The sequence below is a fragment of the Scomber scombrus genome, chromosome 1 (assembly GCF_963691925.1).
Source record: "Scomber scombrus chromosome 1, fScoSco1.1, whole genome shotgun sequence".
Taxonomy (NCBI): Eukaryota; Metazoa; Chordata; class Actinopteri; order Scombriformes; family Scombridae; genus Scomber; species Scomber scombrus.
In genome coordinates, this window is record NC_084970.1 from 22,753,901 (window position 1) to 22,768,612 (window position 14,712).

At 40.4% G+C, this 14,712-nt stretch overlaps 1 protein-coding gene across 1 annotated transcript; it reads left to right on the forward strand.

The window, feature by feature from the left end:
• The first annotated feature begins 821 nt into the window (after positions 1–821).
• On the forward strand, positions 822–13,762 carry gas2b (growth arrest-specific 2b). Its single transcript, XM_062429992.1, has 7 exons — positions 822–1,008; positions 2,302–2,405; positions 2,961–3,102; positions 7,275–7,338; positions 7,565–8,135; positions 8,239–8,346; positions 13,559–13,762. The coding sequence occupies exons 1-7, from the start codon at positions 822–824 to the stop codon at positions 13,760–13,762; spliced, it is 1,380 nt and encodes a 459-aa protein (XP_062285976.1).
• The last annotated feature ends 950 nt before the right edge of the window (positions 13,763–14,712 follow it).

Genomic DNA, 14,712 nt, shown 5'->3' on the forward strand with positions numbered 1-14,712 from the left:
TCTCTGTTGTGAGTGTAAAGTCCACGCATGGAAGCCTCTGTATAACATTAGCTTCAACATGTATAGTTGTTTTTGCATGTGTGCATGACAGCTTTGTTTTCACTGCTGGGAACCCTTTACACTCCCATCATGATTTAATTATTTATTCTTTTTTTTTTTTAAGTTAATGTGATACTTTTCCAACCAGTAGCTGATTATAGTGCATTTTTACAGTATCAGAGTATTTACCAAAAGTAGTGTAACTTCGAATTAAAAGACAAATGTAGTTTTATTTTTTGTTTCAATTTCTTTTTATTTTGTATATGCCTGTGAATGGATATATGCTGATATTTTTGGTTGAGAGCACTTCATGATTTGAATATAAAGGACATTCGTTGTTTCAATTTTAATGCTCTATGTCATAATGTTTAATTTTACACAGATGTAGTGAAAAACAAACTTGCACACTGTCATCATGGCAGCACTTTATGAAGGGTCACGAGAATGACTTATACCCTCAATAAGAAAAAGTGTTCTGTCAAAATAAATAGCCCGAAGCCTCCAAATTAAAACAAAAACATATGTAAAATGAAATGTACAGTGAATAAGACAATAGAGTCAATAGAGTCAAAAGTTGGACATGAGCATGTAAAATGAATGTAGTTGACATCTTCACTACTTTAAAATATCTTGGATTTAGAGACAATTGCAAAATGTCAAAACCAAAGCATAACAAGAGTGTAATCTATCAAAAACAAACTAAATAAATATTTATATTACTTATTCCACCAGGATCTTTTAAAGACGACCGCAGCTGAAGTATGGACACTGAAGTGGAAGCGATGAACATCAGTGTTGAAAGTCCTCTGACAGGTTTGGGGATGAACTGTCTTATTGGCCAAAAGTACAGACACTCTGGTCCGGGCCTCGCCAGTCCTCAGGAGTACAATCAGTGGCTTCCCTACCGCCACAACGCCAGCCTGCTGCCCATGAAAGAAGACCTGGCGTTCTGGCTTAACAACATCATGGGTGAGACAGTTGTCCTGTAACTAAAACTGAACACTAGAATCACTTATTTACTTTTGCAAAACACCCACAAGACTATTTTGAATTTCTGCCTCAAAATTATCAGAAAGAATGTAAATTCTAGGTTTTAGTATAATATATTTAAGTTTAAATGTCCAAATATCACCTCAGGCTGTAATTTCTTATCCACAGATGAAAAAGCACTTCACAATGCCACTTTGGAAATTGATCTTTTGTTTTAAAAGTAGGTGAAAAAGCTGCAGTCACATTAAAAACAGAGCAACATTAACCTACTTATTATCCAAATCCTTGAAATACCTCTGAATGAATGGTGCTGTGCTGCAGTAAAGGGATTTTTCTTCCACTTTACTGCATTGTGAGGGAAAACATAAAGGCTCTGCACATGCCACAACCTGTTGGAGGGAGTCTGGAAAGTGCCAAGACTCCAACATGATGAGTTTTGTGACTGATAATAGTTTTTACTAGAAAAAAATAGTTTTTGGGTCAGGGGGTATGATAGGTTTGGACATAAAAAAGGGGTCAAACTAGTGTTAGGAGCAATATATTAAATCTGAAATCTGATTTCTCCCATTGTTCTCACAGCTCTTCTCAGATGAAGCATTCTTGTGGCAATGTCTAGTATTTTGTCAATCTATAAATCAAAAAGGGATCTAAACAGTAAACAGTGCAAACAACCTGTTGATATTAAAGTTTCCTATGGAGCAGGATAAAACTGGAACAAATCTGTTATGATTGCAATATGCATGTAGCTTACTAACTCCTATGAGCTGGGGATGTTAATAAAAGTAATAAAATGGCTCCTTGTGGTTGGTTTTTATTTCTGAAAATTGTAATTATTCATCAGTAGGCCTACTGTTTTTTTAACTAGTAGGTTGTTCACGGAGTTCAGGGAGTTAAAAGACAGCAGATACTTGGTTTAAAAATAAATTCACTCAATCTGTAGTTACACATGTTGCCATAATGAGTCTTCTGGCTCATCAGCAGTATAATCAGAAGCTCTTTTCCATTTTCACCGTATTTTATCTCTTCATTTTCTTTTATTATATTTAGAGATTTCATTGCCATATGAGACCTTGCTTACAGAAAGACAGTTTTCTCTTGCAGTGACAAAGTTGACGCCTGTTGACCACAGGAACATATTGCAACATCTCTTTCAACTGATCTACTCCTTTGGGAATGTGTCTGATAAAATCTGTTAAAAGTACAAACCTTAAGTTAAACAGATAACTCACTGCATGTAATTTAATGTATCTGTGTGTGTGTATATTTTCTCAGGTGAGGACCTCACAGCTAACAGTCTGATGGAGAGGTTGGATAATGGCGTTCTCCTCTGTCAGCTGGCGCAGCTGCTCCAGGAGAAGATAATCAACAGTGGCAAGGTGCTGCGGCGCACACACGTGCATGCTATTGCAGAAACACAGGACCACACTCATTTCCATTCAACAAAAAAAACCCCACCAACAAACAGTGATCTAACAAATTTTATTAACACACACATTTTAGCAACATACCAAATTAACCAGTGCTTTTTTATGCTGTGTACTGACTCTACAAACCTGTAGAAGCCATAATAAGACAGATGAGTTCAAACTAACCCGTACACATAGTCTGACGATAGTGTAAGCTGTGTCTCAGTTCTTGAGAATCTGTAAACTGCAGGATAAATACATGATAGAAATCTGCTTGCATAAAATGTAATAAAGCCGAGAGATCCCAAAGGAGGATTAGATCACAAAGCCAGGTCATGTCTGCGGTCGGATTCATAGTCAGACACTGCTTATTTATCACAAACAGGTTCCTGTTTGCACCATGCAAACCAGCATTAATCCATTGCAGAAATAAGAGATGTTTCCAATGAATACTTACTGTTTCTGTGTGGATGTTTGTGTCAGTGCACATATATGTTTTTATGTGTGTGTTGAATACAACTACAGCCTTTCATAAGAAGAGTGATCCAGTGGCGAGCTGATGCAACTTCCGGATCATTCTTCGCCAGAGACAACACCGCCAACTTCCTTTACTGGTGTCGAAAGATCGGTGTTGAAGAAGCTTACCTTTTTGAATCAGAGGATTTGGGTGAGTATAGACCGAAGATTGCACTGAACATTATGTAGCTGAAGATCTCTGTCATTTTATGAATGAAGGCCTGAAGTCAATAATGACACACACATGTAGTTTGTTATTAAGTAAATTAATTAAGATTAATTATCTTTAGGCATAGATTCAATAGCAAGAATTGTATTGTGTCTATTTGTTGTGTGAGAACATTATTTCCCTTTTATTTCCTCCGTAATCATCCCATTCAGCCTCTCCAGCACTGTTGTGTTTAGTCTCCTCTTGTTTTTCAGTTTTGACCCTCTGGCAGTGTCTAAGTAGACACCACAAAGCACTATGTTGCCCAACATATACATTGTTGGGCTTATCTCTCGAAAGTGATTGATTATTCATCATATTTTGGATCTGGTCTGCTGCTCTGGTGTCACTCCTTTTAACTGTTCCGCTGATGATCTTCCCATCTCTGATCACTTGTTAATTACATTCAACTCCAGCTTAAAACTGTCCAAAACTAAACAGTCACGTCTTATCTCTTTCCGTAATATCAAAAACATTGACCTAGCAGCTCTCTCCTCAGGTATTGACAGCCTCCCCAGTTTCATCTACTCCTCCCCTCCTGATCAACTGGTTACCCTCTACAATGATCATCTCCACACTCTGTTGAACTCACTTGCCCCTAAAAAAACTCAGACCGTATCATTCACCCACTCAGCACCCTGGTTTTCACCTCTTTTACGACAACTCAAAACCAAAGGACGTCAACTTGAACGGCTCTACAAAAAAACGGGACTCTCTGTTCACAAGGAAATGTACCACTCCCACATTGCTTACTACAAAGACACCCTCTCCTCAGTCAAATCCCAATATTATAAAGATCTGATCAGTGCTGGTGATGGGAATTCCAGGACCCTATTCTCAGTACTGAACAAAACACTACGCCCCCCGGACTCTTTTCCCCCTCATTTCTACTCCACAGAACACTGTACCTCCTTAATGACATTTTTTAATGAAAAATTAAGCAAGATCCACCAGCAACTGACCCCTCACTCATCCTGCAATCCGTCTCCTCTGGCTTCTCATGCCCCCCTCTTTCAACCGTTCTCAAGCTTCCAACTCCCCTCTCCCATTGTCATTTCTGACCTCATCCTGAAGTCTAAAACATCCACCTGCCAGCTCGACCCACTGCCGACCTCTTTAGTCACTGCATGCCTTCCCTCTCTGTTGCCCCTGATAACTGCCATCATTCACTCCTCCCTAACCTCTGGCTCTGTTCCATCATCTCTCAAATCCGCGGCTGTAACACCTATTCTGAAGAAACCTGGTTCTGATCCCAACAACTTCAATAACCTTCGTCCGATTTCTAACCTACCATTTATTTCAAAAATCCTGGAAAAAGCAGTGGCATCTCAGGTTCATACTCATCTCCATAACAATAACCTATATGAACAGTTCCAGTCTGGTTTCCGCCCACGCCATAGCACAGAGACTGCTCTCCTTAAAATCACTGACGACCTTCTGATGGCAGCTGACTCCGGACTATCTTCCATTCTCATCCTCCTTGATCTGAGTGCGGCCTTCGACACCATCTCCCACCCCATCCTCCTCGACAGGCTAGCATCTATTGGACTATCTGACACACCTCTGGACTGGTTCATTTCCTACCTCTCTGGCCGCACTCAGTTCATCCAGCTGAAGACATTCACATCCCAACCTTCTCCCCTCTCCTCTGGTGTTCCTCAAGGCTCTGTCCTCGGTCCCATCCTATTTATCATCTATCTCCTTCCTCTTGGTCATATTTTCCGAAAATATAACATCCATTTCCATTGTTACGCGGACGACACCCAGCTCTACCTCTCCTCTAAACCCACCTCCACCTTCCCGCCCCCCTCCCTCTGTGTCTGTTTACAGGAAATCAAATCCTGGTTCTCTTCCAACTTTCTCAAACTCAACAGCGATAAAACTGAGGTCCTCCTAGTTGGTTCAAAATCCTCTCTCACTAACACTCCCAGTTTCACCATCCCCATTGACAACTCCTCTGTTTCCCCCTCCACTCAGGTTAAGAGCCTGGGTGTCGTCCTTGACAGCTCTTTGTCATTCCAGACTCACATTAATAAGGTTACCCAGTCAGCCTACTTCCATCTTCGCAATATCAACCGCCTCCGTCCGTCCCTCACTTCCAACAGCGCTGCCATCCTGGTCCACACTCTAGTTACATCCCGCCTAGACTATTGCAACTCCCTCCTCTTCGGTCTCCCCCACAAGTCCCTCCGTAAGCTCCAACTGGTCCAGAACTCAGCTGCTCGTATTGTCTCCAGAACTACATCCATCAATCATATCACTCCTGTTCTTCAACAACTTCACTGGCTTCCTGTCAAATTTCGCATAGACTTCAAAATCCTGCTTCACACTTTCAAGGCCATCCACAACCTCGCCCCCCCATACCTCTCTGACCTCCTCCACATCAACACTCCCTCCCGGGCACTCAGATCAGCCTCCTCCATCAGCCTCGCTGTTCCCTCTGCCCGTCTGTCCACCATGGGGTCCAGAGCCTTCAGCTGCTCTGCCCCCCGCCTCTGGAACTCCCTTCCCCCCGACATCAGGAACATTACCTCTCTATCCATTTTCAAATCCCGTCTAAAAACCCACCTTTTCAAACTTTCATACTCACTTTAATTTGTCATCCATCCTGCAGTTTTCTGATTGTATTTGTTTTTTATTGCACTTACATGTGTCCCTTTTGGCTCTTTTAATTGTTTTTTATCTGTATTGTAAGGCGACCTTGAGTGCCCTGAAAGGCGCCTTAAAAGTAAAATGTATTATTATTATTATTATTATTATTATTATTATTTCTTATTCTTGCAAAATAATGTAATATATAAAAACATCTTTTATTACTTCTTGGGGCTGGTAATTAGTTTCAAATAAGTAGTGTTTATATACATTTATTTTACTTCAAAAACAGGTATTAAAACTGGTGATTTGTAGGCCTTGATACCTCCATAACTCTAATACTTCAATAACAATCAGAGTTAGGGCTGCCACAAACAGTTATTTTCATTATCAAATAATCTGTGAATTTTTTTGTCAATTAATAGTTTTGTCAATAAAATGTCTCAAAACTGTTTTTTAAAAAAGCAAATAGCAAATGTTTGGTATTTAATTACTAAAACGATTAATCAGTCATCAAAATGGTCACTGATTAATTTTCTGACGATTGTCTAATCAATGAATTGTATTATCATTGTGGTTCTAACCTGAATTTAAAAGTGGATTGTTTTGATTAGGAGCTGAATGTATTATGCAACTTAATCAACTGCTCACAAGTTCATTGAAATGAATAAATAAGGAAAATTAAGATTCTAAAACATGCTAACGTAGTTCCTCAATATCTGTAATATGCTTCTCTATGAGCGTCTTCTCCCTTGGGCATGTCTACGCATGGCGGCAGATGCGTGAGAATGATAATGTGCAAGTTAATCCTCACCAACAATAAGTCTCTCCCCTGCAGGCGGACTAACCTACTTCATTTAACTAATTGAGTGACTGGGAGAGTAAAGTTACTGTATTTTGACAGGCTTCACTTTAGGCTCTAGTGACATGAATGTTTATTCTATCTCTTTTCTCCTGTTTACCTTTCTTGCTGCAGCGATGATGTAATGGTGGATATCAAATACAGGTGAATGAGGATAAAATATCCATTAGTCATAGTGACATTATCTGTTAATTACATGCTATTTTGTTTTTCTTTAAGCTATGCTCTCTTCTTCTTCTTTATATTGTCTCCACTGTCTTCACATTTTAAAGATGGCGTGTAGTTTTACTTTATTTACTTTTATGCACGCTTAACCTACCACCATCTTCACAAATGACGTTTATGGTCCAAACAGAGTGCACAGAGCCCCTTTTTTAATGTATAGATAGTGGACTGGAGGCAGAAGATGAAGCTCTTATGCCCTCATGCCCTCAGCAGTACATCCAAAGCCCATAGGAATTCCAGCTCCGCTTCAAAGATAGAGAAGCACAATAGAGACGGGGTACCTCCTGAAATGTGCCCTCTCTGTTCAGACTGCAGCTCGTGTTTTCCTTTGACACAGACAGGAGTTTATCTCCGGAAATATCTTTCCTTTCAGAGAGTGACTTTTTATTTTCTACCCCTCCACCCTCTTTGTGCTTTATGCGTGTGCTGTATGAAGTCCTCCATAAGCAACCTCGGGAGGTGTGCCTGTGCCTGATGGACCTGGGGCGGATTGCAGCCAGGTAACTAGACAAGAAGATCTTTCCTACGTAAGGCAGGTTCTCAACAGTAAATCACTCTTCATCTGTTAAATTATTTAAAGTATAGTTTATATAAAATAGTTAATTTTATAATTGACATATCCCCTTGTAACTGCAGACCCCTGGTTGTATCCTGTTCTACTGTATGCCTTAGTGTCAGATTATTGCTACAACTTTTGATATTTTTTTGTTATGCCGACCCTCTCAGGTATGGAGTGGAGCCTCCAGGGCTTGTGAAGTTGGAGAGAGAAATAGAAAGGGAAGAAGCAGGGTGCTTATCTCCATCCTCACCCCTGCCCCTCTCTTTTTTCCCTCTTCCATTGCCGTGTTCGCCATCACATTCATCCCTGCCTCCAGCCCCCTCTCCCTCTCCCTCTCCCCCTCCTCCTTTTCCTCCTCCACCAGCACCCCTCACTCCAAGCACAGCCACTCTGTCTGAACCCCTCACTGTCTCCCTTGCCTCTGATCTTCCATCAGCCACAACAAACCAAGTGCCTACATGTTTATCCCCTCCTCAGTCCTCCCTCACAGCCTCTAACCCCTGCACAACCACAGCATCAACACAAACACCTTTGTTTTACTCATCCTGCACCACTAACACATCTGCATCAACTTCACTGTCAGCAACCTCCACTCCCACCGCCTCCTCCGCCACACTAAAGAACCATGCTCTTACAGCTACACCTCCCACCCCCTCTCGACCTGCAGCTCTGACCCATCAGTCCAGCAAATCCACAAGACGAAAGAGCACAAGTGCCAACAGCATTTTGGATGATATTGTACGTACTTTATCCCCAGTGAAATTAATCATATTTACATTTTCAAGTATTTAAGGTGTATACTGTATGTTTGTACTCCGTCTCTCTATCTAACCTGTTTCAGGTGAGAAACATTATTGAAAATCCCCCTTGCAGCTGTCCGACCAGGTTCGTAGTTGAAAAGCAGCCTAAAGGCTGTTACCGCATCGGTGAAAAAGTTCTGTACATACGGGTAAGTAATGTATGTTCTGGCTTGTCTCCTATAAATTATGTTTATGTAATAGTAATATGCAACACAATGAAGAAACATTGCGCATTAATGTATCTGATAAATTGCAAAATACTTTGAGTGTATTTATGAATTGTCCACTGACAGTATTTTGTATTTTCGTACAATATCTGCTTGTGGCAACTAAAGCATGATAATTATTCTGTGTAGACACTTTAAGCTCTTAGTTATGGTTAAGTAATGACTGTGGTCTTGGTTCAGTATTAAAGTCTCTTTCACTGTGGACTTGGGGCATGAGAAAGGACAAGTTCACTGTAGTAACATTCAACTGAAACCATGAAAATGTGGTGCTGTCTACACTGGAAAAAACATCCCAGGCGAACATTAATTGGGCAGCAATTATGTTTCTCATCAAAAGATATTTTGTAAAACAAATTGGTGGTATGTGAACATAATTTCTAAAAAGACAGTGTTAGTTTAAAATCCCTTCCTCCACAAGTTTAATATTGCTAATATGCTGTTTCATAAGAGTAGAAAAATAAGTCAATTAAAGCGAGAGTAATGTAAAATGAATATGAAACCTAATCTGTGCAATTATAACTGGATACTGGATTATAAACCAAATCTTATGGTTCAGCCAATGAGGATGCACCATACAGTAGATGCTCTAACACATAATTAGATATGAGGCCCTCAGGTCATTAATCAACAGTTGAGTCAGCAACTGTACAGTCTGTCAGACTGACAGATTTGCAGTCATTTGGGATCGAGACGTTGGCGCATTTCAGCTTCCCTGAGTCGTGCACCACCTGTATGCCTCTGTACAAAGGCTCAAGGAACGGCCTTCTGGGATGTAGGGTTGCTTGGCAACCAATGGTCAGGATAAGACTGGGTTGACAATGATTTTATTCAATACACAGACCTTCTGCAAAGAGTTCAGACCTGAAGGAAAAACAAACACGTCCCTTTCAGGTTGATTTTGCAAAGATATGGCTGCAGTGTGCAGTTTAAATGGCAGCCCACTTGGGAGTCCGTGTCCATCCAGGTGGGGAGGGTTATGAATTTAAGCAGAGGGATTTACTGTAGTATCTATCTGTACCCATACAAAGAAAAAAATGGCTTCAGTGTATGTTTAATTCACATACAGTATTCACTCAGCAGAAAGCAGACATGTATTTATTTCAGTAACAGTGAGTAAAGTTTATTGTATAATTCAATAAACGCATCCTGTAAAATTGAAAATAACATTTTTTCAACTCCATATTATGAGGAAAAGACACATTTTTCGGGCTGTGAAATCATCTTAAAACAGATTGAGAGAATACGATCTCACACTTCGCACCTTCTACATAAAACACAGAGGAGTATTGCAACTTTGGTGTCTAAATGGTCACTTGTTGAAACCCATTTAATGCTTTGTTAATCTTATTGGAAAAACCCCATTGACCTTACACTCTCTCAACTGGTAATCAATGCTGTCAGTGTCACTTTTTTTTCACAACAGATTTCCAGCTACGTTTTGACTGGCTGACAGACAACATATTTTTTACTCCCCTTCAAGTCAGAGAACACCTGTTTCTCCGCAGCAGACCTGCCAGTAACATAGGAGCACATTTCTAAACACCACATCAAAGAAAACTGAGGCAATAAAGATGCGATAAGCAGACTGAGTTATTGCTTAATGGTGAAGTCAACAGAACACATAATATTAAAAAAATGTAAATGTAGAGGAAAATATTTTATATTGTTTTCCTACTTTATGTCTACTATTGACCTTTGGTGCTCACTTTCTCTGTGCAGCCTTGCAAATATGATGTTTCACCATAACTTCATCCATCTGTGAGTTTTCAGCCATAATTACTAGTTTCTAGACACTACTTGCACTGCTTCCTTCCCATTTCTCTCAGCGGCTGACAACACAAATACCTTGTCTGTGTGAACAGAGCGCTGCAGCCCATCGACCCGGACTCCATCCATTACCTTGAAGCTTACAGCTGCCTACACGTGTGGAGGGAAACACGCCATAAACCTCAATTACCATATACCATGATCACCCCGCACTGCTCCTAGGAGAGTATGCCATTCAATGCGTGCAGACCTTTTTAAAGAGCAGATACTATTGATTACTGAGGCAGTCATTAGCGAGGGGTTTAATCAGACAGCTTGCTAATGAGCGGCAGAAGCATGACTGCCTCTCCTCACGTGTAAACTTTCTACCCCACCTCCCCCCCTTCTCTCTATTCCCTCTGGAGACTATTCAATCAGGGTGGCCCTGAAGTGCTCTGCCATTCTTTGGTGTTAAAAAAGAGGAAGGCTTTTCTTTCTTCTCTTTCTTCTTTCTTCTCAATTAGGCTCTCCTTCAGCTTTGTAACAGGGACACAGTCTGACTGTGTCACTGGGAGGAAAGACATTCAAACACCTCACAAAATCAGGCCACATTGGTTCTTTGGTTATCATGTTATCTACATAAAAGATAAGCCTAAAGAATAGAAGGAATACTTCTCGTTTTTGAGCTCTATTTGTAGCTGAGCAAAATCACCAAAATGAGGATAATGATTTTTTTTTTCTGGCATTCAGCTGAGCATTTTGCCAGCAAAACTCTTCATCATCCTCCCATCTTAAGTGTCCTTGAGCGAGATATTGACTCCAAAGAAGCTCAAAGGTATTTGTAATGTAGGTGACCCTGACCTCTGACCTAACTGGGCAGGAACTATCAATACTACACAAAAGTGTCTGTTACTAAATTTCAGTCATTTATTAATCAGCTGCTTCTCTGTGAGGCTGAACTTACACAACGTGGTGCTATGGGCTAAACAATGATGTCAGCATGTTTAGGTGTGTTTAATATGTTTATCATTTTAGCACATTAATATCTGCTAATTAGCACTGAACAATTTGTGCAACCTTTCAACTTGCATTTCACTCAAAACCATGAATGTCAGCCACATGGTGGTGCTGGAGGAAAACTCAAGAGCATCACCAAAGTAACTGGGGTAAATCACAGGGGGAACATGATTATGGTACAACATTTCATGGCAATTCATCCAGTTGTTGGACTGACTGACAAACTGAATTATCATTCCAGCCATGCAGCTACTAAAAATATTTGTTCTCATCCTTTAAAATAAGTCAAGTCAATGTTATTTATATAGCCTAAAATCAAGAATTTGGCTTAAAGGGCTTTGCAATCTGTACAGCATATGGCTCCAACTATCTTTATTTTAATACATTTGATGCAGTAATGAAAAACTTCACACAAAAAACTGGCAAGAAAAAAAACAAAAACGTGTAGAAACAGAACGTTAAATAATTGTAACGTTCAGAAATTGCATGTTTTTCCACCGACTTATCAAAGTGATGTCAGGGGATCTCGAACACAACATGATGTAACCTGTACAGCCCATGTGTCTGCATCAGGCCATATACTATATTCTGTAATGCTGCTGGATTTATCTCTTTACAGTATATTTTAGAAAATCTCACTGTACTAAATCAAAAGCAGTGGATATGGCTAAAGCCTGACTCTTACTGGCGGCTGTTTAAATGACTCCCCGTCCCTGAGTACACTCATGCATTTTTCAGCAGGAGAAGAGAGAGGGAATCAATGGAGCTGCCAGGGAGGACACAGGGGAATCCAGACGGTGGTTTATGGGATGCAGACGTAGCACACTTTGTATGGAGACCTGTAGGGGGGGAGGGGCTAGTTGTAGAGACATAAATAAAGCAGTCTGCCTGACAATGGGAGTCTGTGTAGAGTATTACAGTCCAGAAGGACGAAAGTCGGATGATCATTTTGATAACTAGGTTGTTGTTATGTTTAATATACTGGAGAATTCAGTCATGGTTCAAATGTAATCAAATTTTAAAAGAAGTGTTAATTTAAGCAACTTTATATGAGATCAAGATCTCTTTTTCAAGAGAGATCTGAGAAAACGAAACATTAATAGTCAAACAAACCAACACATTTAAATCAACAAGCGAGTGACAAATAAGATTAACAGAATTAACCAACTTAATCAAACATTACAATTAGTACTTACAACATTTATACTAACTTGTGGAAGCAACTTTGGAAGCAAACTTAAGATGATGACTGTATTTTTGAGAATGAAGACCTGTCAAAGTTACATTCACTCCACGTCTGACAGGAAATGGTTTATTTAGGATGTCAGACTTGACCTCTGTCAACCTCAACATTTTAATCTGCAGGCTGACAGCTGAGACGGACCAGGTCTGGGCTGCTTGTGTCGCATGCCCTGTGTGTGTGTGTGTGTGTGTGTGTGTGTGTGTGTGTGTGTGTGTATGTGTGTGTGTGTGTGTGTGTGTGTGTGTGTGTGTGTGTGTGTGTGTGTGTGTGTGTGTGTGTTTGCCGTTGATTTTTCATCCCATACCTGTGACACACATCTCCCCACATTAGTGGAGCAGATCTGCTTGTTTTATCACATACTTAATGGCTCCTTAATGAAGGGTTTATTGGTGATACGGTGAGAGGGGGGTGGGCCAATGCTGACAGGACAATGAACGGCTTTGCAAGGCCTCCTGGGAATGTTAATGTCTCTTGGGAGTTGTGGGTCAGCACTGAACTCATCTCAATCTCTCCTTTAATTTTTTTTTCTCCGGCTTTATATTGTGGCAGTAGTTGCCATGGCAGCAGTTGGTTTTCAGCTGTAAAGACGTCTGTTTGTGAAAAATGTGTTGATTCAGATACAGTCGACCTCTACTGGATCTACTGTTGACAGATAGACTGGATATACAGTTGTTATTTCATTTAAAATAGTGCTTATTAGGTGGTTTGCGTGTGGGTGTGCCTTTGTGCGTCACTGCGTGTGTGTGCATGCATGCTCATATGTGGATTAATCCTCGGTGTGTGCTCAGCTGGTGCCACAAGGTGTTGTTTCATTTGGTTTAATGAGATTTTGACAAAGCTATCCGAGAGATCATTTGCCTTTCATAGCCTGAGCTACACATGCAGGAGAAGCTTGTATATATTAGATTGTGTGTGTGTGTGTGTGTGTGTGTGTGTGTGTGTGTGTGTGTGTGTGTGTGTGTGTGTGTGTGTGTGTGTGTGTGTGTGTATGGGGGGTTGCTCTCCTCAGCTCTGCTTTTCATATAATTGAGAATTCATAAACATCCTGGCAATAAGTCAGCCAGAAAATGTATGAACACTTTATTTCCCAGCATCCCCCACTCAACTTTTTCATGTCACCTTGTGCAGATGCTGAATGAGCGTCACGTGATGGTTCGCGTAGGCGGAGGCTGGGAGACCTTCATAAGTTACCTGCAGAAGCACGACCCCTGCAGAGGACCAGTTGGCAGGTCTGAGGTCAGGGTCTGTCGGGACAAAGCGAAGCCACCCAGTTTGAACATCTCGCCTGACAGCTACATGGTGGTCGGCGCCCATTACCGCAGCAAGAAGTAGACTTACTTTTGTTTCTGGCTCCGGTCAGCAGCAGTGAACACTCACTTAATTGTACAGAACTATACAAGGTCAATGATGTACTTCAAACATGTACTTCAAATCCATTATACCTCAAGTTTAAGAGCAAATCAGACTTTTTCTATTTAAAAGCAGAGATAAGACTCTGGATATCACCTGTGTGCCGATGAATAAATTATTCAACCTCAGGCAACAACGTGACAGTGAAGCTGTATATTCCAGTTTTGTGTAGTACACAATCATGTCATTGGAGTTAAATTATACTGTTTGAGTTGTCCTCTTATAGCAGTAGTGTTAGTAAAGATGGTAGTAAGTGATAGTAACGATAGGTCTATGTGTTCGTGTATCAGAGTAGTTTGAAATTGTATGTTTGAGCTTTTGAATTTTGAGTGACCAGGTTTGTTCGTGGAAAACTGAGAAGTACTGTTTTAAAGATTTTAAAATGTTGCAATAATGTTTCTGTATTTTACTGGATAAAATCTGTTTGGATTTCTCTTTAAAATAAAGTTTATTGTTTCAACAAACTTCTTAAGGGCAAATCTGGCCAAACTTTGTTTAATTACAGCGTCTAATATTGTGTTTGTGTCATCATTCATCATTCATCATTTATTTTTATTTAGTAATACATGATGCAAAAACTGCTTGTGTGTATTTATTGTTTCTTTGTAGCAGCAAGTTTATCGTCTCAGTCCTAAAAAAAGCAAAGACACATAACATCAAGTCCTCCCTCTAGATGGCACCATGTCCTAAGTGACAAAAGGCCAAGCCTCACCTCTAAGCCTCTTTGGAGGACGGTGCTCTCCACACTGCTGTCATAAACAAAGCTTCACTCTTGTAAATGTTCATCTTTGACTGGACCTATGCAGCCCACAAACAACCTCATCCCCACAGGTATAAAAACACACACTTTCCCATTATCAGCCAGTTAAGGA

What these genes read in the sequence shown, in the direction of transcription:
- gas2b (XM_062429992.1), top strand. Translation starts at nt 822, where the DNA reads ATGAACATCAGTGTTGAAAGTCCTCTGACAGGTTTGGGGATGAACTGT. An exon ending in CTGGGGCGGATTGCAGCCAG is followed by an intron (nt 7,339 to 7,564) that starts GTAACTAGACAA and finishes CGACCCTCTCAG; the next exon opens with GTATGGAGTGGAGCCTCCAG. An exon ending in ACAGCATTTTGGATGATATT is followed by an intron (nt 8,136 to 8,238) that starts GTACGTACTTTA and finishes AACCTGTTTCAG; the next exon opens with GTGAGAAACATTATTGAAAA.